General features: G+C 56.6%; 6 protein-coding genes across 6 annotated transcripts in view; 3 read left to right on the top strand and 3 right to left on the bottom strand.

The window, feature by feature from the left end:
• PTSG_05434 (outer dense fiber protein 3) overlaps positions 1-1,642 on the top strand; it is a gene marked incomplete at its 5' end in the record, with an annotated part of 2,819 nt that extends 1,177 nt beyond the window's left edge. Inside the window, 2 exons of the mRNA XM_004993952.1 lie at positions 150-671; positions 937-1,642. Of these exons, the coding sequence (XP_004994009.1) occupies positions 150-671; positions 937-1,076 (662 nt within the window). The 3' untranslated portion in view covers positions 1,077-1,642. The remainder of the gene's footprint in view (positions 1-149; positions 672-936) is intronic.
• Positions 1,613-4,363, bottom strand: PTSG_05433 (proteasome subunit beta type-7). Its single transcript, XM_004993951.1, has 8 exons — positions 4,271-4,363; positions 3,940-4,060; positions 3,612-3,670; positions 3,311-3,451; positions 2,989-3,104; positions 2,679-2,797; positions 2,309-2,435; positions 1,613-2,020 (listed from the first exon to the last, which is right to left on the bottom strand). Exons 1-8 carry the CDS (start codon positions 4,306-4,308, stop codon positions 1,923-1,925), a joined length of 819 nt encoding a protein of 272 aa, XP_004994008.1. The 5' UTR covers positions 4,309-4,363; the 3' UTR covers positions 1,613-1,922.
• A 136-nt stretch (positions 4,364-4,499) lies between these two features.
• Positions 4,500-11,783, top strand: PTSG_05432 (uncharacterized protein). The gene is made up of 18 exons (XM_004993950.1): positions 4,500-4,705; positions 4,903-5,035; positions 5,314-5,426; positions 5,594-5,701; positions 5,948-6,078; positions 6,261-6,407; positions 6,574-6,616; positions 6,771-6,823; positions 6,951-6,994; positions 7,286-7,365; positions 7,485-7,580; positions 7,766-7,880; positions 8,035-8,132; positions 8,306-8,440; positions 8,613-8,663; positions 8,826-10,795; positions 10,989-11,131; positions 11,286-11,783. The coding sequence occupies exons 1-18, from the start codon at positions 4,607-4,609 to the stop codon at positions 11,360-11,362; spliced, it is 3,636 nt and encodes a 1,211-aa protein (XP_004994007.1). The 5' UTR covers positions 4,500-4,606; the 3' UTR covers positions 11,363-11,783.
• Positions 11,758-16,697, bottom strand: PTSG_05431 (uncharacterized protein; the record flags this gene model as incomplete). Its single annotated transcript, XM_004993949.1, has 15 exons — positions 15,858-16,697; positions 14,972-15,517; positions 14,726-14,770; positions 14,511-14,592; positions 14,218-14,280; positions 13,932-14,026; positions 13,670-13,741; positions 13,353-13,452; positions 13,130-13,170; positions 12,940-12,999; positions 12,687-12,740; positions 12,516-12,574; positions 12,262-12,342; positions 11,963-12,074; positions 11,758-11,802 (listed from the first exon to the last, which is right to left on the bottom strand). Exons 1-15 carry the CDS (start codon positions 16,638-16,640, stop codon positions 11,758-11,760), a joined length of 2,238 nt encoding a protein of 745 aa, XP_004994006.1. The 5' UTR covers positions 16,641-16,697.
• Positions 16,698-17,009: 312 nt separating this feature from the next.
• Positions 17,010-18,347, top strand: PTSG_05430 (uncharacterized protein; the record flags this gene model as incomplete). Its single annotated transcript, XM_004993948.1, has 2 exons — positions 17,010-17,984; positions 18,138-18,347. The coding sequence occupies 2 exons, from the start codon at positions 17,010-17,012 to the stop codon at positions 18,345-18,347; spliced, it is 1,185 nt and encodes a 394-aa protein (XP_004994005.1).
• The window catches only part of PTSG_05429 (uncharacterized protein), a 7,243-nt gene continuing 4,649 nt past the window's right edge, over positions 18,321-20,914 (bottom strand). The window contains exons 14-21 of the mRNA XM_004993947.1: positions 20,738-20,914; positions 20,185-20,535; positions 19,943-20,014; positions 19,625-19,701; positions 19,359-19,453; positions 19,004-19,157; positions 18,754-18,847; positions 18,321-18,542 (exon numbers count right to left, since the gene is read on the bottom strand). The exon at positions 20,738-20,914 is cut by the window's right edge and continues 70 nt beyond it. Of these exons, the coding sequence (XP_004994004.1) occupies positions 18,462-18,542; positions 18,754-18,847; positions 19,004-19,157; positions 19,359-19,453; positions 19,625-19,701; positions 19,943-20,014; positions 20,185-20,535; positions 20,738-20,914 (1,101 nt within the window). The 3' untranslated portion in view covers positions 18,321-18,461. The remainder of the gene's footprint in view (positions 18,543-18,753; positions 18,848-19,003; positions 19,158-19,358; positions 19,454-19,624; positions 19,702-19,942; positions 20,015-20,184; positions 20,536-20,737) is intronic.

Genomic DNA, 20,914 nt, shown 5'->3' with positions numbered 1-20,914 from the left:
CTCTCTCTCTCACTCACTCACACACACACACACTCACTCACTCGTACACACACACTCACACACTCACTCACTCACTCGTACACACACACACGCACTCACACACACACACTCACTCACTCACTCGTACACACACACGCAATCGTCACTAGGGAGCTCGTTTGCCGACAGGACCCGCAAGGTGGCGCCCGCCTTCTCGTTTGGTGCGCGCACAGCCGAGAAGAAGACGCAGGAGGCCCCCGGCCCCCACTACGTCGATCCAACCATGTCCCGCCACGGCAAGACCTCGGGCTCTGCATTCACCATCTCCGGCCGCCCGCGCTCGACGAAGAAGTTTGCCTCGCCAGGGCCCGGTGCATATGCGACGGAGGGCCGCGCGCCGCCCCGCCAGCGGCGGTCGCCGGCCTACTCGATGGGCGCACGCGTTGCCTCCCCCCGCAAGACGGAGGTGCCGTCGCCCAACAACTACACTATGCCGGGTTCGCTGGGCAAGTCCGTGTATGGGCGCCACCGCTCGGGCCCATCGCACTCGATGGGGGTGCGCCACCAAGTTGGGAGCATCGCCGCGTCGACAATAAAGAAGACGCCCGGGCCCGGCACCTACAACGCCAGCACAAACACGCGCAGGCGGGCACCCGCATTCTCCATGACGGGCCGCACAGAGGCGCCATCAGGTCAGCACGCACCCGGCAATGCGCATGTCTGTGTGTGTGTGCGTGTGTCCGCCTGTCTGTCTGCCTGCCTGTCTGTCTGTCTGGTTGTCTGTCTGTGTCTGCGTGCATTTGTTTGCGATCTGCGCATGTGGTTCTGCACGCCAACTCGGTGACGCCATGGTTTCTGCCACATTTTCTTTACCTGCATCTGCGTACCCGTCATGCTCTCACGTCCCATGCGGTTTGCAACTGCACCACGGCTGTGCGCTTTGTATCGGCACCTCAGACAAGACGATGAAGCCAGGCCCCGGCGCGCACAGCCCGGAGAAGGTGACAATGCACAAGCGTCGCTCGCCGGCCTTCTCGCTCGGCGTCCGCCACTCAGAATACATCACCCCGCTCATCGTCGACATCCCGCCAGAGTAGCGCGCACTTATATGCACACACACACGTGCGCATTGTTTGTGCTGTCATTGCTGTGGCTGTGACACTGTGCCCAGTGTTTTGCGTGGTGTGATGCGTGCCAGCCAAAGTCAATCCCTCTCCTTCTCCCCTCTCTCTCTCTTGTCCTTCTGCTTTTCGATTTTATTGTGCACTGGACGAGACTACTTGCTCCCCGTCCACCACACACGCTTCCTTGATTGCTGTCATGCCCCCCTGTCCTGTCGTCGGTGGCGCCTGTATGCTGCACCAGCTGCTGCAACTGACTTGCTGTGACCGTGACAATCACCATGGTGGTGGTGCTATTGTTGGTTATGTATTTGTTGTTGGTTCACCCATTCATTGCCTGCTGGTTCAAGTGCACATTTGCGCGTGCGTGAATGCTGTCTCTCATAGTAATTGTCATTGCATGTTGTGTGGTCGTGTGTGTGTGTGTGTGTGTGTGTGTGTGTCTGCCTGGCACGTGCATGTGTATGTATCTGTCTGTTGTTTGTGACTCGCACACTCGGCTGAAATGAAACGCGGTTTTTAGATGCGTATACTCGCTCAGATGACACGCAAACAGCACATGCACATGTCACACACACACACGCACACATAACACGCAGACAAAGAACGACAACAGGCAAGTTGTGGCAGCTGAAAAGGAACGCACGGCCACATCCACAAGCCAGCAAAAACGAGACACGCAACGCCACGCCAAGCGAGCATCGTCATCATCACCACCAACATGGTCTGTGGTGGCGGTCGGGGATTGCATGGTTGGATTTGTGGGATGGGTGGAATGGTTGGATGGATGGATGGATGGATTTGGTTGATTGGATGGAAGGCTTAGTCGAGTGTTTCCTCGGGCCGTGGGGGCGGCACGGGCGACACAACCTCCGACACGACCACGGGCTTGATTGGCACAACCCGCTCCTTGACCACAGCTGTCGTGTTCACGCCGAGGCAAGTGGGGGCGGGGAGCACGGTGGTCGCAGGAAAGGAGATTAGAGGAGGGTTCAGGGTCGTGGATCGTGAGATTCAAGGAAGAAAAAATGGACGAAAGCGGTGGCGGAGGCAAAGGCAAAGGAAAGAAGCAATTCACGGAGTGCAAACACACACACACACACACACACACACACACACACACACACACACACACACACACACGCACGCACACACGCACACACACACGCGCGCGCACACACACGCACGCACGACGTCGTAGAACGTACCGGTTGTTCCCTTCTTGTAGGAGTATGTCTCAAGGCGCTCGCCCTTCTTGTTCGCTTCATCGTGCGGGCGGATGTAGTCGACCCCGTCTTTGGTGATCACACAAAGATCCACGTTGCTGCCAGACCCCTGCACACCAGAAACAACAGCAACACGTGAGCACACGAGCAGTCCTGTCGAGCAAGTCACAGTAGCTGTCGTAGCCGTGCACGACACCACCGCCCATATTGCAGCAGCATCATGACCGTGGCTACGTCCACCAATCACCAATCTTCATCACCACCAATCACCACCAGTCTTCATCATCACCAGTCACCAGTCACCACCAATCATCAGCATCACCAGTTATCACCACCAGTCACGGCCACGCACGAGGTCGTTGAAGATGCCGGCGGCAATTGCGTCGCGGACGAGCTGCTTCGCCTCGTCAAGCTCCATGTCCTTCTTGTACCGCGCCTCAAACACGCCCATCGCAGCAAGCGACCCAGAGCCTGCAGACACGCACACACACACACACACACGTGCATAAATGGTGTGAGGATGCACCAGTAGCAACACAGGAACGAGCAGATACAGAGGCGTGACCAAAGGAAGAAAAACATGTTTCGCAACAACGACGAGGACAGTGATGAAGAGCAGCATGTGGTCTTGCAAGCAACACAGAACGGCAGCACAGACGCACCCATGGTGACAAAGGGGAGCTTGTCCGTTGATCCGTGTGGGTAGATGCTGTAGAGGACGGGGCCAGACACATCCACGCCGCCGAGCACCAGCGCAGCAGAGATGTGGCCCTGATACCTGCCCGCCACCGCCGCAGAAGCAGTGGTGTTGGTGTTGGTGTTGGTCGTGGGGGTGGTAGAGCGGAAGCATGCATGGGGATGAGGAACAACCATTATCAATCGCTTGCGTTGGTATCACCCCAACCTCACATCCAAGCACCACCGTCAACACAACAACACGATCAACGCCATCTCTACCGTCACCGCCAGCCGGTCGCAGTGTACCTGTAGAGGCGCTGTTTGAGGAGGCGAAGGGCGGTGATGACGCGCGACTGGCGGCCCGTCTCCAGCCGGTGCAGCTCAAGCTGCGACGACACAAGGTTCGTCACCATCTCCGTGTCTGCGGCCGTGCCCGCACCACAGCAGCTGCAGCATGGAGGTTGTGTGATGAAAGGTTTTGTGATGAACAGGGTCGAGGCTCGTGAAGCAGCGAAACAACGCGCAAAACAGACAAGACAGACAAGAAATGGCTTGTTGGCAGCACACAACTGCGGTGGCAAAAGAAGGAGGTGGTGTTGATACGTACTACATGTTGGGCGCCATGTAGTGGATCTTGGCGCAGTTCTTGTCCGCGACAATTGTGCCCTGTGAAAGGGAAAAAGACAGTGTGCGTGTGCGTGTGTGTGTGTGTGTGTGTGTGTGTGTGTGTACAAAGCAACGGAACAACGGGTCATGAGGGTGAATATGGCGCAAGCCAACAGAAGGACAGGGCAGAGGCCACAGCATAGGCTCTGTTTGAAATGTATGCATGGAAACAGCGACAAACACGAGCACACACACACACACGCACATACACACACATATGCACACATACACACACATATGCACACACACATATGCACACACACGCCAACCTCTGTGGCGCGGGTGTCGGCACCAAGCACGACACCATCCTTGAAGATGATGCCCGCAATGGTTGTGCCGGTCTTTGTCGCCTTTGGAGGATGGTGTCCTGCGCTCTGCAGGAACTCGTTGCTGTTCACACCGGCACAGAGTGCATGCGCGCATCCACATGAGCCGATACAAGCAATGGCAATGGCCAATTTCACACACGCACACAAAACACAAACAAGTTGTCGACACACACACATGCACACACAGTGGCAAACACACAGCAACAACACCAGGCAAACAACATCTGTTGCACACACACGCACACACACACACACACACACACACACACACCGCTGAACGAGATCAAAGGAGAAGCCGCCACGCTCCATGGTCCGTGTGCTTCGTATGTGCGTGAGAAGTGAAGGGGGGGGGGGGATGCTGTGGTCTGCTCGCAATTGGCCTTTTGCTGACTGGGTTGGTTGGCTGGTGTCGACGCAAAGCTGAGGAGTGCAGAGCAATGAACAACGGCAAACCTCAGCGTTGTGGAAGAGCTGTTCAAGATATAGCTAATTTTCAGCAACCGTGCTGGGTTCTCATCGCACGACAGCAAAACCCAACACCACAACATCAGCAGCACACCTCCTCCACCGCCCCCATCCACGCACACATCCATCCAGCCAGTCAGCCATGAGTGCCAAACCTGTGCACGTGTCGCTTGCGGCGTATGTGGCACAGGATGACGACGAGCTGACGTGCAAGGCAGACGCCAAGCTCATGGTCTTGGAGGTGCGTGCACGATTGTGTGTGTGTTGTGTGTGCTTGTGTGTTTGTGTGTGTGTGTGTGTGTGTGTGTTGTTTGCTGCTTGTTTTGCTTTACCATTGGCTGCACATGCTTCTTGCTCTCACTGAGTGTCTCGCTCACTACGACTACGCTTTGCCCGACGCCCTATGTATTCAACACCCCGGCTCCTCTTCTGGCGTAGACGTTCAACGACGGCTGGTGGATGGTGTGTACCGGTCGCGGCCGCACGGGGCTCGTGCCCTCCAACTTCCTCACCCCAAACCCGGTCTCCTTTGCCAAAATGCCCTCCTCCGCCAAGCCATTCAAGTATCGAGGTGCGCTTCCCAGGACAACACGTCCACACACACACACACACACACACACACACACACACACACACACACACACACACACACACACACACACACACACACACACACACACACACACACACACACACACACACACACACGCACACACGCACGCACGCACGCCCCACCCACAACAGCCGTTGCTTGTGCCGGAATGAGTTGCATCTGTCAACATGATATTGCTGCGAGCGCGCTGACATTGTACTTCCACGCGTGGCGTGTTATGCGCGTGCTGTCAACAGGCGGAAAGGGTCCGCTGCCGCCTCTCCCAAGCACCAAGTACGAGGGTCGCTTGCCAGCGGATGCAGACGCTGTCGCTGCGTCCTGGTACATGGGCGACGCGCAAAAGGACGAGGTGAGATGTGTGCGTGTGTGCGTGTGTGTGTGTGTGCAAATCAGCTCGCCTTCCATTGAATCCGCCTGCGCTGTGCATATGGTCCACGCAAAATGCAGCATCATACACCACCCCACATCTCCCACCAACCCCTTCACACTATTTCCTATCGGCTGCGGCGAGTCCAGATCCGGGTGGTGGCAAAAGTGCTGACTCAGCGCGGCCCTGTCGGCGGCTTCCTCGTGCGCATCCCCGACAGTGACCCTTCAGCATATGCCCTCGCCGTCAAGACAAAGGTGCCAGCTGTGTCTGTGTGTGCGTGTGTGTGTGTCTGTGTGTGTCTGTGTGTGTCCGTTGGTCGACCTGCCTTCTCGTCCAGTCTTTGGTCGCGTGCTCAGCATGTACACCCCTATTGCCACAATAGCCACTCCTCCTCCTCCTCCTCCTCCTCCTCCTCCTCCTCCTCCTTCTCCTCCTCCTCTTCTTCTTCCTCACGCTGTAATCACCCCACCCCACCCCACGCCCTACCGTCGTGTGCCCAGGCGAGCGGGAAGCTGCAGAATTTCCTGATCAAGTGCGGTGATGGGCAGTTCCATCTCGCCTCCACCTCCAGCCCAACGCTCTCCGGCCTCATCCACGCCCTTGCAACACGCGACAGCAAGCTCCCTGTCAGGTTGTTCCCAACCGGACACTGTACATGCATGTATATGTGTGTGTGTCTGTGTGTGTGTCTGTGTGTGTGTCTGTGTGTGTGTGTGTGTGTTGAGCAAACCAAAACGTTTTCCCATTGCGCCTCACCAGCGTCACTACACCTTGCTCGTCCCCGTCCATTCCACCACCTCCATGTCACATCAGGTTGGTTGAAGGGTTTGAGCTTCAGCGGCCCGGACGTGTGCGCACACCATCACCGCGCCGACACGACAACATCGATGACAGCACCAGCGCCCGGCATGGCAGGACCAAGCACGCTCCTTCAGCTGCTGCCGCCGCTGCTTCGTCAAAGTGTGTTTTGTTAATGCATGTACCGGTGTGTGTGTGTGTGTGTGTGTGTGTGTGTGTGTGTGTGTGTGTGTTGGTGTCACTTTGTCCACGCTCACTTCCCTACGTGCTTGCGGCGTTGCCGCTCTCATTTGATCATGGGTATCATGTACCCATCTTTTCTTATCAGATCGCGCTCAAAGAAGACCAAAGGAGCAGCAGTGGACACAAAGGTATACCCCGCACTCACAATCTTGCAACCTGCATCTATGCTGATGCATCCTACCATCTCATCATCATCATCATCATCACCACCACCATCACCATCATCATCATCATCATCATCATCATCATCTCGCCACCCCCCCCCCCATCGCCGCTGTGCAGTTGTCAGCAGCCGTTGCAAAAGCCGCCCAGCAGTCATCTGAATCAGCAGCCACGTAAGCATCAACCGTTGCCCACACTAGCATGCTATTCTGTATCCACCACCTTCACCACCTTCTTCCTCATTTTGCACCTAATTCCTCATGCCATGCTCCATTGCACCTCATCATTTCCACTGCACAGGCTGGCCGCCCAACACCACGCACAACAGATGGAAAATGCAAAGAGTGAGCACATCACGCCCCGTTCGTCCGTGTGTGTGTGTGTGTGTGTGTGTGTGTGTGTGTGTGTGTGTGTGTGTGTGTGTGTGTGTGTGTGTGTGTGTGTGTGTGTGTGTGTGCGCGCGCGTCCGTGTCCGTGTCCGTGTGTGCGTGTCCGTGTGTGTGTGCATTTTGCGCGTGTGTCCACATGCATTTTGTACACGTGTCTGTATGCATTCCACTTGTGCTGTGCACACCTTCTGTGCCCAGTTATCATCTCACCCGTGGGCCAATTTCGTTGTGTTGTCTGCTTGACAGTGCGGGACGGGTACATGTCGCTGGAAGTGATGCGCGCGCTGGTGGCTGAGGGCGGCCACCTCACCGTCCCCGCGATGCAGGTGCTGCCTTGTCCTGCCTGATCGGTGCACGCTTGTGTTCATCATCACCATCGTGTCACCACCATCGTGCCATCACCATCGTGTCACCACCATCACCACCACCACCACAATCTCGCCAGACTTTGGCCCGGGACGCGCGACTGGCAGTGCCGGAGACGCTGACACACGTACAGCAGTCGGACAACGGGCGCTACCAGCTCAACCCGGCTCTCAAGGTGTGCCCCTGACTGCGCTCGCCATGGAATTGAGGGGAGGGGGGCTTTGGACCGCAGTTGTATAGTAGATGAACCTTGTCTTCTTTTTCTATGTCTATGCACTCACACCACCACCTCCCCCATGCTGTCACACATACACACGCACACACACACGCACACCTCCTCCTTACACCCCCCCCCCAAAGCGCCTGGCTGAGCGTGTGCGCTTCCCTGCGGATGTGGACGCGACGGAGGGTGCTGCATACGTGCACCTCAAGCACCTGCAGGCATTGACAGTCGCGCACGTTGGCATTGATGAAGGTGCGGCAATGGTGACAATGGTGGTGAAGAACACCATGGCGAGAGATGCATCTGTGTCTGTGTCTGTGTCTGTGTGTCTTGTTTCCACATCACGTCTGTTGCCGTTGTGCCTCATGTCAAACCCCCCCCCCCCTCTTCTCCCTCCATTTCGCAGGATTTCTGTCCATGGAAGAGGTGCAAACCATCGTGTCGGGCACTGCTGTTCGCATCGAAAAGACGCGCATGCGGCGCCTGGCAAAAGCAGTCCGCAAGGTTGGTCGTTTGCTTGCTTGCTGGCTTTCTTGCTTGCTGGCTTGGTTGGTTGTTCGTTCCTCTGCGTGTCTGCCCGTACACCTGTCTTGTCTGCCTCCTCCTCCTCCATGCGTGTCCACGATGAAACAGGTGGTGCTCACGCTGTTGATCTCATCCTTGGCGCCTATCACCAGGCCGGCAAAGACCATCACCACCATCATCATCGCCACCATCATCATCGTGGTGATGACACGGCTGCACCGCCGCAGTCGTCGGAAGACCGGCTGGCGTTGGCGGAAGCACGCCTCGCAGCCCACGGGGAAACACACGTGCGTACACGCTTTTTTGGGGGTTGGTGTGGGATAATGCAGCCTGTTCCTTCTGTACACTTGAAGTGCCCGGCTCTTCAACGCCACGTCATTCATGTTCTTGCTGTCACTGCTTTCACCCCTCTCACCCTCGCCCTCACCTTTCCACTGACACCTTCCTTCACATCACCAGACGGAAGAGGAGCAGACAGAGGACCGGTTGAGAATGTCAGCGTTTGCTGCGGTGAGGCAGTGCTGTGCGCTTGCCTTTTAAAAAGATTGCGCTGTTCCGTGTTGTGCTTCCTCGCCGCGCCTCCTAGTGCTATCAATCTCACCTACCCCTCACAACCTTGCACCCTCCTCTCTTCTCCCCTTCCCCACACTCTGTCTCACGCGTCGTGTTCAGCCCGTGGTTGAACACGAGCCGCTCGCTGCTGCGGTCGCACGCCACGCGGCACAACAACAACAACAACAACAACAACAACAACAACAACAACAACAACAACAACAACAACAACAACAACAACAACAACAAGATGTGACCTCTGCGTCACCTGCCGTGAACCGCCGCGAATTTCAAATGGATCTCGAGGCGAAACTCAAACAGCAGCGGCACCAAGCAGAAGCGGAGGAGGAAGATGACGCTGAGATGGAACACCACCACCACCACCACCACCACCACCACTCAGGCGGCGCTTCACCAAAGGTGCGGTCGCGATCAACCTCCCCAACAGCAGCCGTCCACCCACCGCCGCCACACACGCACCATCACCAGCAGCAACAGCAGCAGCAGCACACGCCAACACGCGTCCCGCCACCACCTGTGCGATCAGCAGGGGCCCTGACGCTCGCGGGCGACAACGGCAGCAGCACCGTGGACACGTCCATCCGGCCAACAGACCTCAACCAGCTCACGGGCGCAGCAGCGGGCACAGACACAGACGTGGTTGCGCTTGGGAACGAGCACACGCGCGAGACGTCGGACGCGCCCAAGATGCGGCTGGACACGTCGGCCTTTGACGTACGGGTGAACGAGCGTGACACCAGCGATCTCACCATCACCGTCGGTGGCGACGCGGCGCCCGTGTATGTGCACACGGCCGTGCTCGCCATGTGCGACAGCCCGCTGTTGAAGGCGCTGGCGGAGACAGCGGCAGTTGGCGGTGATGTTGACGAGGAAGAGGCGCACTTTGAGACGCTCACGGTGGACGGCGCTGTTGCTGCGCTGGACCTGTGCTACCAGCAGTGCCGCCAACACGATGTCGACCTCACACCTGTGCCCAGCGCCGAGCTGCTCCTGCAGGCATGGCACGCCGCGCAAACGTTTGAGCTTGCACGCGTCACAGCGTTTGTGCAGTCGCAACTGCTTGCAAGCATCTCCGTCGAAAACTGTGCGTACTTCCTCGAGGTTTCCACCCAACTTGCACAGGAGGAGGACGACGACGAAGAAGCAGATGAAGGTGGCAGTGGCGGCAGCTTGCAAGCCCTTCGGCGGGCGTGCGAGCGCGTGTTCCTGCAGCGCCCGGGACTCGTGTTGTGCAAGCCGGGGGCACTTCATCTTGGGGAGGCGGCGATGCTGCGGCTGCTGTCGAGCGATGAGCTGTGCATGGAGGAGGACATGGTGTTCCGGTGGATGGTAATGTGGGGCCGCTTCAACGCGGGCTTTATCGCCAACAGCGCCTTTGACCCGCTCACCTTTGACGCGGCGGAGACGGGCTTGGACGACGACGACGACGACAACTTTGGGTTTGGCGCGACCATGGGCGAGAGCAGCACGGACGACCCCGCCGAGGCGCTGCTGCCGATGAAGGAGCGCGATGCTGTTCGTGATGCACTCGCGGGGCTCATGCCGGCCCTGCGCCCGCTCTTGCTCACCGAAACGTTTTACGACTCCACCGTCGAGCCGCTCTGCATCCTGCCGGGGATGATGGCCCGAACGCGCGCGCGTCACATGAGTGGCGAGGCAGTCCTCCCGCCCGATGACGTCAGACTCCGCCCACGGGCTGGCTCGCGCATGTTCGCGGGATCCGAGGTCGTGAGCGCGGCGCAGCAGCATCTGCTCAACAGCTGGTTTGGTGACGTTGGTGCGCGGTGGGAGTGCATCTTCAGCACGAGCGAGCACGGGGACGACTGTGGGGATGTGTTGCGAGCGTGCCGTGGGCGCCGCCCGACGTTTGTGGTCGCGCAGACAACGACCGGGTACACCATTGGCGGCTTCACGTGGGACGCATGGGGTGAGCAGCCAGAGCACCACCGCCACCCGCGCCAGCCAAACAGCAGCCTGCGACCCTCGTTCCTGTTCAGTCTGGACAATCCACAAGGGTATCCGCCGACCAAATACGAGGCACAGGGCAACGCAGGCCTGCGTTTCGATGAGTGCGTTCGGCTCTTGTGTGTGTGTGTGTGTGTGTGTGTGTGCCTGTGTCTGTGTCTGTGTCTGTGTTTGTGTCTGTCTGTCTGTCTGTCTGTCTGTGTGTCTGTGTGTGCCATCGGCTGCTTGCATACTCACCCTTTCGTCCTTCGCCACTGACCACCTCCCCAATCACTTCGGCCGCCCTCGCGATGACAGGAGCGCGTGTGTCGCGTACGGCTCGTATGACTTGACGCGCCAGCCAGATCTCGTTATCACCAGCTCATGCAGCGGAAACGAGCAGTCACACAGCTTCCTGCAGGCGTTTGGAACACGCTCAGACGTCCCCACCGCGCTCGCAGGTGTGTGCGTGCGTGTGCGTCTGTATTTGATCTTGTGGTCGACTCATTCGTGCCTGCTTGTTCAAAAGAGTCACTTCATCTCACATGTGCGTCACCTCTTTTCAACCCCCCCCCCCAACTCACCGCCGCCACCACCACTATCCCGCGCCTGCAGGCTCCAAGTTCTTTGGTGTCGTGCGCATGGAAGTGTTTGCGTTGGCACCATCACTCCGCGGCGTGACGGAGATTTAGAGCTGTGGGGAAAGCCTTCCTCGTGCTGCTGCTTTGTGTTTTGTGGCTTTTGTTGATGGTGGAATTGGGGAGGTCACATCACTGTTGTTCCTTCCATTTCTTTGCGATGTCGTCGGTGTTCCTTCCTCGTTGCCGTGCTGTTGGTGTTACAGCGGATTCTAGACTTGCGCGCTTGTGTGTCACCCAATTGCTTTGCTGTGCGTTCTGTGTTGTTTATTTTCTTCTTCTGATAGCGGGCGCTTGAGTGCGCTTATTCACCACCATTGCTGCTGTACATAACTGCACGTCACCACCACCACCACGCCTTTAGTTAACCCGGTATGGTCGTGGGAGGGCGATGAACATGAACATGAAATATGAACGTGAAACATGAAACGATGCACCCTGCAACTTGCTCAAAAGTCGATGCTGTTGCACAGGCCAGAGACCCAACTGATGCACTGACAACGGCGGAGATGGTGGTGGCATTGGGGGAGGGGGGATGGACATGTAAGATGTGAGGTGCACGCAGCTAACAAGTGAATTGCATCACACACACACACACACACACACACACACACACACACACACACACACACACACACACACACACAACGCTACCTGGATTGCGTCACAGCCCGGGCAGAACTCAGAGTCCTGGATTTCGTAGAAGAGAATGAGAGCAACAGCGAAGAGCGCAATCAAGAGCGGAATGCACACGCACAGCAGTACACTGCAGGTGTCGAATGGACACAGGTGAGCGTCAATGGTGAGCGCTTGATACAGAAGGATTGCGAAGGAAAAGAGTGGATGTTGTGGGCAGTGTGTTGTGACTGTGGCAGGTAATGCCCACTTATGAGAAGCGACAACAGGAGCAGAAATCAACCCCGTGAGGTCAAAACCAAACATGAACACCTCACCCTTTCTTGACGGCATCGAATTTGCCAAAGGTGACGTATGGGAGAAACACAACCGCGGAGACGGCGCCAAACACAAATCCGCTGCAGGAAGGATTGGGCGGAGTTAGAACATGTATGTTGAAGGGAAAGGGGGAATGGATTAGCTAAGGTTCATACGCAATACATGAAAAGAGAGCCGTAATTTGTGTGTGTGTGTGTGTGTGTGTGTGTGCGTGCGTGTGTGTGTGTGTGTGTGCGTGCGTGTCGCCACGTACCCGATGTGAGCAAAGTTGTCGATCCATGGGAGAGTGCCGATGAAGAATAGAACAGCAATCTGATGGTGCGCAATGACATGTTGGGGGGAGGGGCGGTTAGTTGTGGTACATGGCGTGTGCATGTACATACGTGTGCATGTACATACGTGCATGTGCGCGTGCCTGGCTCACCTCGATGAGAAGTGACAGCAGCTTGGACATCGGCCGTTCAATCACCGGCCACGACTGCCAACGAATCACCAACAAACACACACACACACACACACACACATAAAGAGCTTGATGAGAAAGGCAGGTGCAGTACGCACAGGGCATTGCTTTCTCGTGCGTGTGTTTGTGTGTGAATGTGTGCGAATGTGTGTGTGCACCACGGATGACAATGGATGACGAGTGGTGCAAAACACATGACCGGGAATGATCGTACGTGGAAGAGATCAACAATGGAGATGCCGAGAACGCCAAACACTCCGCCGGCAGCGCCGACCTGACGAGATTTGGGAGGAGGGGGTCATCATGACACGTCGTGATGTGGAACGAGGATGAAGTGATGTTGCAAAGACAAGAGACACGGCGCGATCACGGCACAGCACACGTTTTGTACATCGCCATCTCACCTGTGGATACAGCGGAGAGAAGATGCCGCTCACCAAATTGCCTGAAATGACGCACATACACACAGAGGAAGGACGTGCACAGGTGGGCATGCAGTGGTCGTAGGAAATATGGGCACGAGCACAAGGTGCAGCCACCACTAGCACGCGAATACACATACATGGCACAGCCAGGCAAGAGCTGCACACATTCAAACAAGACGAGATTGGCGACCCGGCCGCGTACCGCCAACACAGGCGATGGTGTACATGAGCAGCATGCGCAGGAATCCGCATTTGCGCTCAACGGCGGCGGCAGCCGTCCACTGGAACGTCGCAACGATAAACTGATGGGAGTGGTGGTGGTGGTGGTGGTGGTGGTGGTGATGACAGTGGTGAGCGGTGGTGGTGGTGGTGGTGATGACAGGGGTGAGCGGTTGGTGAGGGCGTCATTGTAGTGGCGAGATCAGGCGGGAAGATGGAAAGTGGAACGTGAGCGTGAGTTGCTTGAAAGAGAACCCACACGCCAGAAGATATTGGCGCGTATGCTGGTTGTGTACTCACAATGTGGATGATGCCTGCATGCACAAAGATGGACGTGAAGAAGCGATACCACTGATTCGGTTCCGATGGGTCCTGTCAATGCGGCAAATCAGGCACGTGCAATGAGTAAAGTGCCAAAAAAGACAGACAGACAGACGGACGGACGGACGGACGGACGGACGGACGGGTGAAAAGGGCAATGCAAGCACACACACACACACACACGCACGCACAAACAACAAGTACAACATGGTAGATTTTCCTCGTGCGTGGCAGTTCTGACCTTCATGCTGAAGCCGCACGTGTGTTTGAGACAGCTGACGTCGCTGCAGAGCTGCGCATCCGACTGCCAGATGCCGGAGAGGAACGTGCAGTGGTCTGCACATCGACGGGTGCGATAGGGGTGATGGTGGTGGTGGTGAGCACAGCAAACACTTGGCCAACATGAAAAAAGAAGCAAAGACCCAAACCATAACTACACACGCACACACGCGCGCACACACGCACACACACGCACACGCACACACGCACGCACACACACGCACACACGCACACGCCATTGAACACACCTCTGGTGAGGACCTGACACGTTCCGTTTGATTGCGTGCAGCATGGGCGAAGACGAAATTCAGCTGAGACATGACGTGGTTTGGTGTGAGGACAGGTGTTTGCAGATGATGGCAATGATGATGATGATGGTGCTGTTGTTCTTGGAGTGCAGCGTAACCCAGAAACCATATCTGCACATTCACCATCGCGCCATGCAGCAAATGCAGTCAGCAAAACCCAACATTCAACACCACACCACCACGAAGCCCCTTCTCCCCTGCCTCGCCCCCCCCCCTTCCCCAAGTGCACTGACAGCAGGATGAAGGACAGGCGACGCCGGCGCCGAGAAACGAGGCATCTGCAGGGCAGCCGTCAGCAGCTGTCATGCCGCACGACTGGTGGTGGTGGTGGTGGTGGTGGTGGTGGTGTAAGGTGAGGTGATGTGCATGGATGTGCAAGGGTATGCGTGGTTGTGTCTTTGTGGTGAAGGAAAGCAGCGAAGCAAGTGCAGTCGTGGTGTGTTCACACCTCAAATCCTTCGTCATCTTTGACGCAGCACCCAAAGTGAAGTTCCTGCGATTATTGAGGCGAGCGTGACGTGGGTGTCAACAGTCGGAGCGGTGGAAAGAGCGCTCAGCACCTCACTCATGTGTACACACACACACACACAAACACACACACACACACACACACACACACACACACACACACACACACACACACACACACACACACACACACACACACACACACACACACACACACAGAGCGAACCTCGTCGTGTTGGCGTGAGACGGTTTGCAGACCCGTGCGGATGAGGATTGCAGCCATGACAATGACTTGCACGACGGTGACGATGATGGTAAACCATGGAGTGAACTGGTCCATACCGATAATCTCATACCCGCCTTCATACTCGTAGTCGTCGTCATCACTCGACTCGTCCTCGCTCCTCCTGTGCCCTCGTCTCCCCCGATCACCGCCGCCACCGCTACTGCCACCACCGCGTCCGTCATCATTTCTCTCACTCCTCCTCTCTTTCCTTCCTTCTCCTCCATCACGCCGTGTTCCTCTCCTCTTCTTCCTCCTCCTGTCACCGCCTGCAGTCCCGTAACTCTCGCCGTTATCGCCAGAATTGTACTCTGCAATCGCAGCTGCTGCTGGCGGTGATGACGAGGACACTGAAGGTGTGCCGGTCGTTGTTCCATCGTCTCGCGTCCTGGCGGTGGAGGTGGCGTTGCTTTCTTCGAGGCCCGCCTGCGCCTGCCAGTCCTTTGCTTCCTCGTGCCCGCGGCCGCCAAGCAGCGCCATGGACATGCGCTGACAAGAAGGGACGTTGCAGTTATGATGCACGAAGATGAGGCGGGCGGAATGTTGGAGAGGTGGAGCGGTGAGACAGGGGATGACTAACACAGCCAGAGACAATCCACACACTTTACCAACCCACAAACAAGAAAACAAGGAAACACACACGCACGCACGCACGCACGCACACACACACACACACACACACACACACACACACACACACACACACACACACACACACGCACGCACGCACGCACACACACACACACACACGCACGCACGCACGCACGCACACGCACGCACGCACACGCACGCGTACGCACACACACAATTGGCGCAAGGCAATGCTCACCTTGAGGTTGTCGCGTCGGCGCGGAACGCCAGCAGTCAGACGACACGGCAGGCCACCGCGCGTGCTGCGGTAGTGTGCAATGAGATCTGGCATGGTGTGGAAGGCTGTTTCTGACCCGAGCCGAAACTGTGTTGTATGTGTGTCACGAGATGGTGAGACTTCATGGATCTTGAAGGACCACGGGCGCCCGTTGCAGGCAAGGACGAGGATGTTCTCGCAGTGGGAGTTTTGTCGAACAAGAAATACGCCCCCCTCGACGAACCCCGGGCTCTTTGTCTCCAACCGCCGCCGCGCCGTCTGCGCACTGATGCGCCCGTGAAACCAAGCGCTCTTCAGGTGGGCTGTGTCTGTCGTTGCTGAGGCAGACGTAGCTGCGGTTGTATCTGCAACCCCTGTTGCTGCGGATGAAGAAGGGCCCATGCCTTCGGCTGCTCCATTGTATTGGCCTTGCTGCTGTGGGCTGCTTGAGTGCGAGGCTGGCGACCCCTCGCCCTGCTTGTCACTCGACCGCTTGCGCTGCTTCTTGCTGGCTCGCACCGCCACCCCAATCTGTGGTGCATCGTCAACACCAAACCACGCAGACGCCCGCATCAGGCTTGCCCGCAAACCTGACCTTCTTGACAGCCCCTTGCCACCCTTCTTCTTCCTTCCTTGACTGCTGCCGCTGCCACCGCCGCCGTCGCTCCCATTGCCAGTCCCGCCTCGTTCGTCGCCATCTCGTCCGCCAGCCTGCTCCAGCAAAGGAACGTGCTCGCCTTCCCCGTCATCAGCGTCGCCGCTCATACCGCTTGTTTGTGTTGATGACGATTTGTGCACATCTTCAGCAAAAACTCGTCCTTGTGTCCGCGCGAAACTCAAACACAAACAAGACGCTTTGCATGACTTGTTTGAGAAGACCCCCTTTTCCCGCGCAAACGCTGCATACACACACACACACACACACACAGCACACACACACACACACACACACACACACACACACACACATACACACACACACACACACACATTCAGTCTCCACCTCAGCATCACCTACGAGCTCACGAGCGAGAGGTAGGGAGCAGGTGAACAGGAACTCCCTCAGAACTACGATTGTACCCAGTGTACCCTACCGAACAAGCCCCTCTGAACAACAATAACAGCAACACGAGGATGGAGTGCACGGTGTGCAATGAAATGTTCCAGAGCCGGCGTGCATGGGCAGCGCACAAACGGCGCAGTAAGCGGCATCGCTTCCTCCTGTACGCCTCACGGCGAAAAGGTGCGCAAAGTGAAAACAACGGGCAAAGTAGCAGCAACGCAGCAGCTGAGACGAGCACAACAACTAGCAAGCAGCAGCAACACCACGACGATGAACAGCAGCGCGCTGCACTTGATCACCAGCAACAACAACAAAAGCGGCAGCAGCTACACCAATCCAGCGTGGCAGACGACAGCAGTGCCAGCGATGAGACAGTGACTGACGGCCACCACAACGAAGAAGATAGCTGCGGTGACACCAAACATCCCGGTGATTGCAGCCAACAGCAGCATGGCCGATGCTCCAAGCCATCGTCAAGCGCGGGCATCATTGTGTGCACGCTGTGCGATGAGGTGTTCAAGAACAAGCGCGCGTGGGCGGCTCACAAGCGACGGAGCAAGCAGCATCGGCAGCTCTTGTACGCATCACGCCGATCGGGCACACAGGCGCGATCCACCGAGGAGAGTGGCGTCATCAGCAGAACCGAGACCAACGCAGCAGAAGCTGAACATGCAAAGGCACAGTCACAGCAACACCCTGAGGCAGAGGAGAAGTACCATGAGCAGACACGGTTGTTGGTGTCAAGTGAAAGCCAAGCACAGGAGCACGAAGACATGGCACAGAAAAAGGATGAGGATTCAGGACCCACTCTTGTCGAGAATGACTTTGACACATGCAACGCGCCACCAGCAACAGCGACACCAAAGGCAAACGAAGAAACAGTAACAGAAACTGCAACAGAAACAGAAACAGCAACTGCATCAGCGTTTTTGGGTGATGGGACGGTTCAGCAACACAAGCGTGCCAAGATCGACAGCGAAGCAAACCAGCAACAAGAATGTCAAGTGCAGCAGCATCAAGCAAGACAAAAAGCTGAGCACGACCAAGTACGAGACGAAGGACAACAGAGACAAGCAGAACACCAGGAGGCAGAGAGAGCGGCAAGAGAAGCAGAACAAGGGGGAGGAGGAAGAGGAGAGGCAGAAGAACAAGCTGGAGATGTTGACCTCCAACAGCATGTCTGCGCTCATCTTCAACAGCAGCAACAGCAACAGCAACAGCAACGGCAACAAATGCAGCCAGCAGTGCCAGACAACAACGAGCGGGAGCCAGATCTGCTGTGTGACATGTTTGATGACCCACCACCTGGTTGTGGGCGCACGCTGTTCTCGCTGCTGTCAGACCAAGAGAACGACAAAGAGGAGGAAGCGTTTGAATCGTGGCTCACAGGCACGGATTTATTCTGCTGACACACACATGAAACAAGAACAGCAACGAAGCAACGAAGACGAGAACAGGCCACAGGCAGCAATCGATGGAAGAGTTAACGAGGTGTATGTGCGTGTGTGCATATGTGTGTGTTGCTACGCGCAGAGGAGGGCCAGGTCTTCAGCGCCGGGCACGTGGGTACGAGTGAGCTCGCTCAGCGTTTGTTGCACGCGCACCTGCAAGAGAAAAAGAGTGTTGTTTGTGGTGTGTGCAGGATCAGTAAAAGCAGAACCATTACCATGTGCCACTTGTTACTGCATGCAAAGCCGCTCCCCAGCACATGAACACAGATACACCAGCACACAGACACACACACACGCGCACACACACACAAACACATACAAACACACGCACGCACATACACACACACACACACACAAAACGTACGGAGGCGTCGCTGGATTGCTTGCGTGCAAGCACAGCAAAGTCTGCTGCCAGCTGCGCGGCCTCGGCCTGTTGCATATCGCCGGTCCGCGCGAGCCTGCAGGCAACCACGTGCACACGCGCACATTAGCACAAGGTGGCACACTTGACGAGCACCGTCGATCACAACAACGCAGCATCAACAGCAGCACACTAGATCAACACCTCCCAATCACACAACAAAGCATCAGGTTATTTGGAGGGGTGCGCGTACGTGTCGAAGGTGTCGCAGAGTGCGGCCGTCTTTGCCTGTCCAGGCGGCATCTCCTTCATGACGGCAAACAGCTCTTCAATCACCGCTTTGGTCATCGTGCTCACGTCACCCATGAACTTGGGACTCGACGCATACAGCGCATCGTTCGCCTCAACTGACAAGGCAGACGCACGGATGTGTTTGTGTGTGTGTGTGTGAGAGAGAGAGAGAGAGAGAGAGTGAGAGAGAGAGAGAGAGTGTGTGTGTGTGTGTGTGTGTGTGGAATGCACGTGTGAAAGCAAAGCAGCACAGCATGTTTGCCTGCGGGCAAAACCTTGTCATCGACCATGAGCATCATCATCGCTTTTCGTCTCACCGCCGTCTGCGCCGTAGAGGTAGGACGGTTGTGCAAGACCGCCGAGCATGCGAATGAGGGACAACAGCGCACGGCAATAGCACTCAGGGCGTTTCCTGTCACAGATGAGGTGGCGGTGATGGCATGCGAGAGATGTGAAAAGAATGGTCGTGGCTGATGTTGGAGTTATCCTTCTGTGATCGATTCCTTGATGTGGTGCGCCTCAGCCCTTTCACCATCGCAATTCGAAACATCTCCTCCACCCACCCCATTGGACAGCAACCCACCATTCGCGCTCCTTGATCGTGGTAAACAAGTGCTTGTGCAAGAACAGCCGGTCCTTCTCAGGATGATCAGGCAGCATCTGTGGTTGCAAAAAAGGAGGGGTTGGAGTGAGGGGTGTTGAGGGTGGTGAATGTTCGCACACAAGCATGTGGATGTGTGTGTATGTGTGTGTTGTGTGTTGTGTGTGTGTGTGGGGGGGGGGGGTGGGAGTGGGTTGTGTGTATGCTGTCCCAAACAAAAACAAACAAACACACACACACACACTCCTCCTCTCTCCCCTTCTCCTTCTTCTCTCCCCTTCTCTCTCTCTCTCCCTGTACCAGGAGGGCGCCGGCCATGGTCTCAACGCCGTCTGCAATGAACGGATCAATCAGCTCCATCGTCATGTCAACCTGCGCAGCAGAAGTGATGACAGACAGGGACGTCAGCGATTGAGGGGGATATCGAGCCACCTCGGCAAACACACACACACACACACACACACACACACACACACACACACACGCAGTTCTATACACACACGCACACAAGCACAAACAAGCACATGCCCAGCGCAGCGTACATCGATGCGTTCTGGAAGATCTGGGATGAGGTCGATGGCCGCCTGGACAAAGACGTCGGCTTGCGAGAGGGCGTGGTTCACAATGGCGACGCACGCGGACGCAACATACAGCTTGATGCGCATGATGTAGTCCGAGATGGTGGGGATGGTGATGAAGGTGAAGGCGATGCACGAGCGAACAAACTGCGACGTTTTCCTGTTGTGCTTCCCCTTGACAATGGCGTGTGTCTGCATAATGAGTGCGTTGACCCGGTGCACCTCATACTTCAGCACAGCGTCCAGATTCGAAAAGTTCCCGCGCGCCTCCACGAAGAACTCGAGCGCAGCCTCAAAGTTGCGTCCAAACGCAGCCTGCTCGTGCGCGCGGTTGTGTGCGGTTGTGTGTGTTGTGTGTGTGTGTGTGTGTGTGTGTGTGTGTGTGTGTGTGTGTGTGTGTGTGGACGTGAGATAGGGAGAGAAACATGTGAGTTTTGTGCGCGTGTAGGTGCGTCTGTACGCTTCCACGCATGCATTAGGCACACGCATCGGCACAGCTGTGACGAGTGCGGCGTACCTTGGTGAGGAAGGCGATGATGAGGGAGGCAACCCGCTTCCGCTCATCCTCAAACGTCATTGCATTGAGCGAGTCGTGTGCCACTTTACACAGGTACATCATGCCACTGAGGACAAGCTGGTCCGCTGTCTCGTCGCGCTGGTGCTGTGCAAACGCCTCCATCACGCTCTTGGCGGA

Source organism: Salpingoeca rosetta, assembly GCF_000188695.1.
Source record: "Salpingoeca rosetta unplaced genomic scaffold supercont1.12, whole genome shotgun sequence".
Taxonomy (NCBI): domain Eukaryota; class Choanoflagellata; order Craspedida; family Salpingoecidae; genus Salpingoeca; species Salpingoeca rosetta.
Note: the sequence above shows the minus strand (reverse complement) of the source record. Positions and strands in the feature narration are given on the sequence as shown.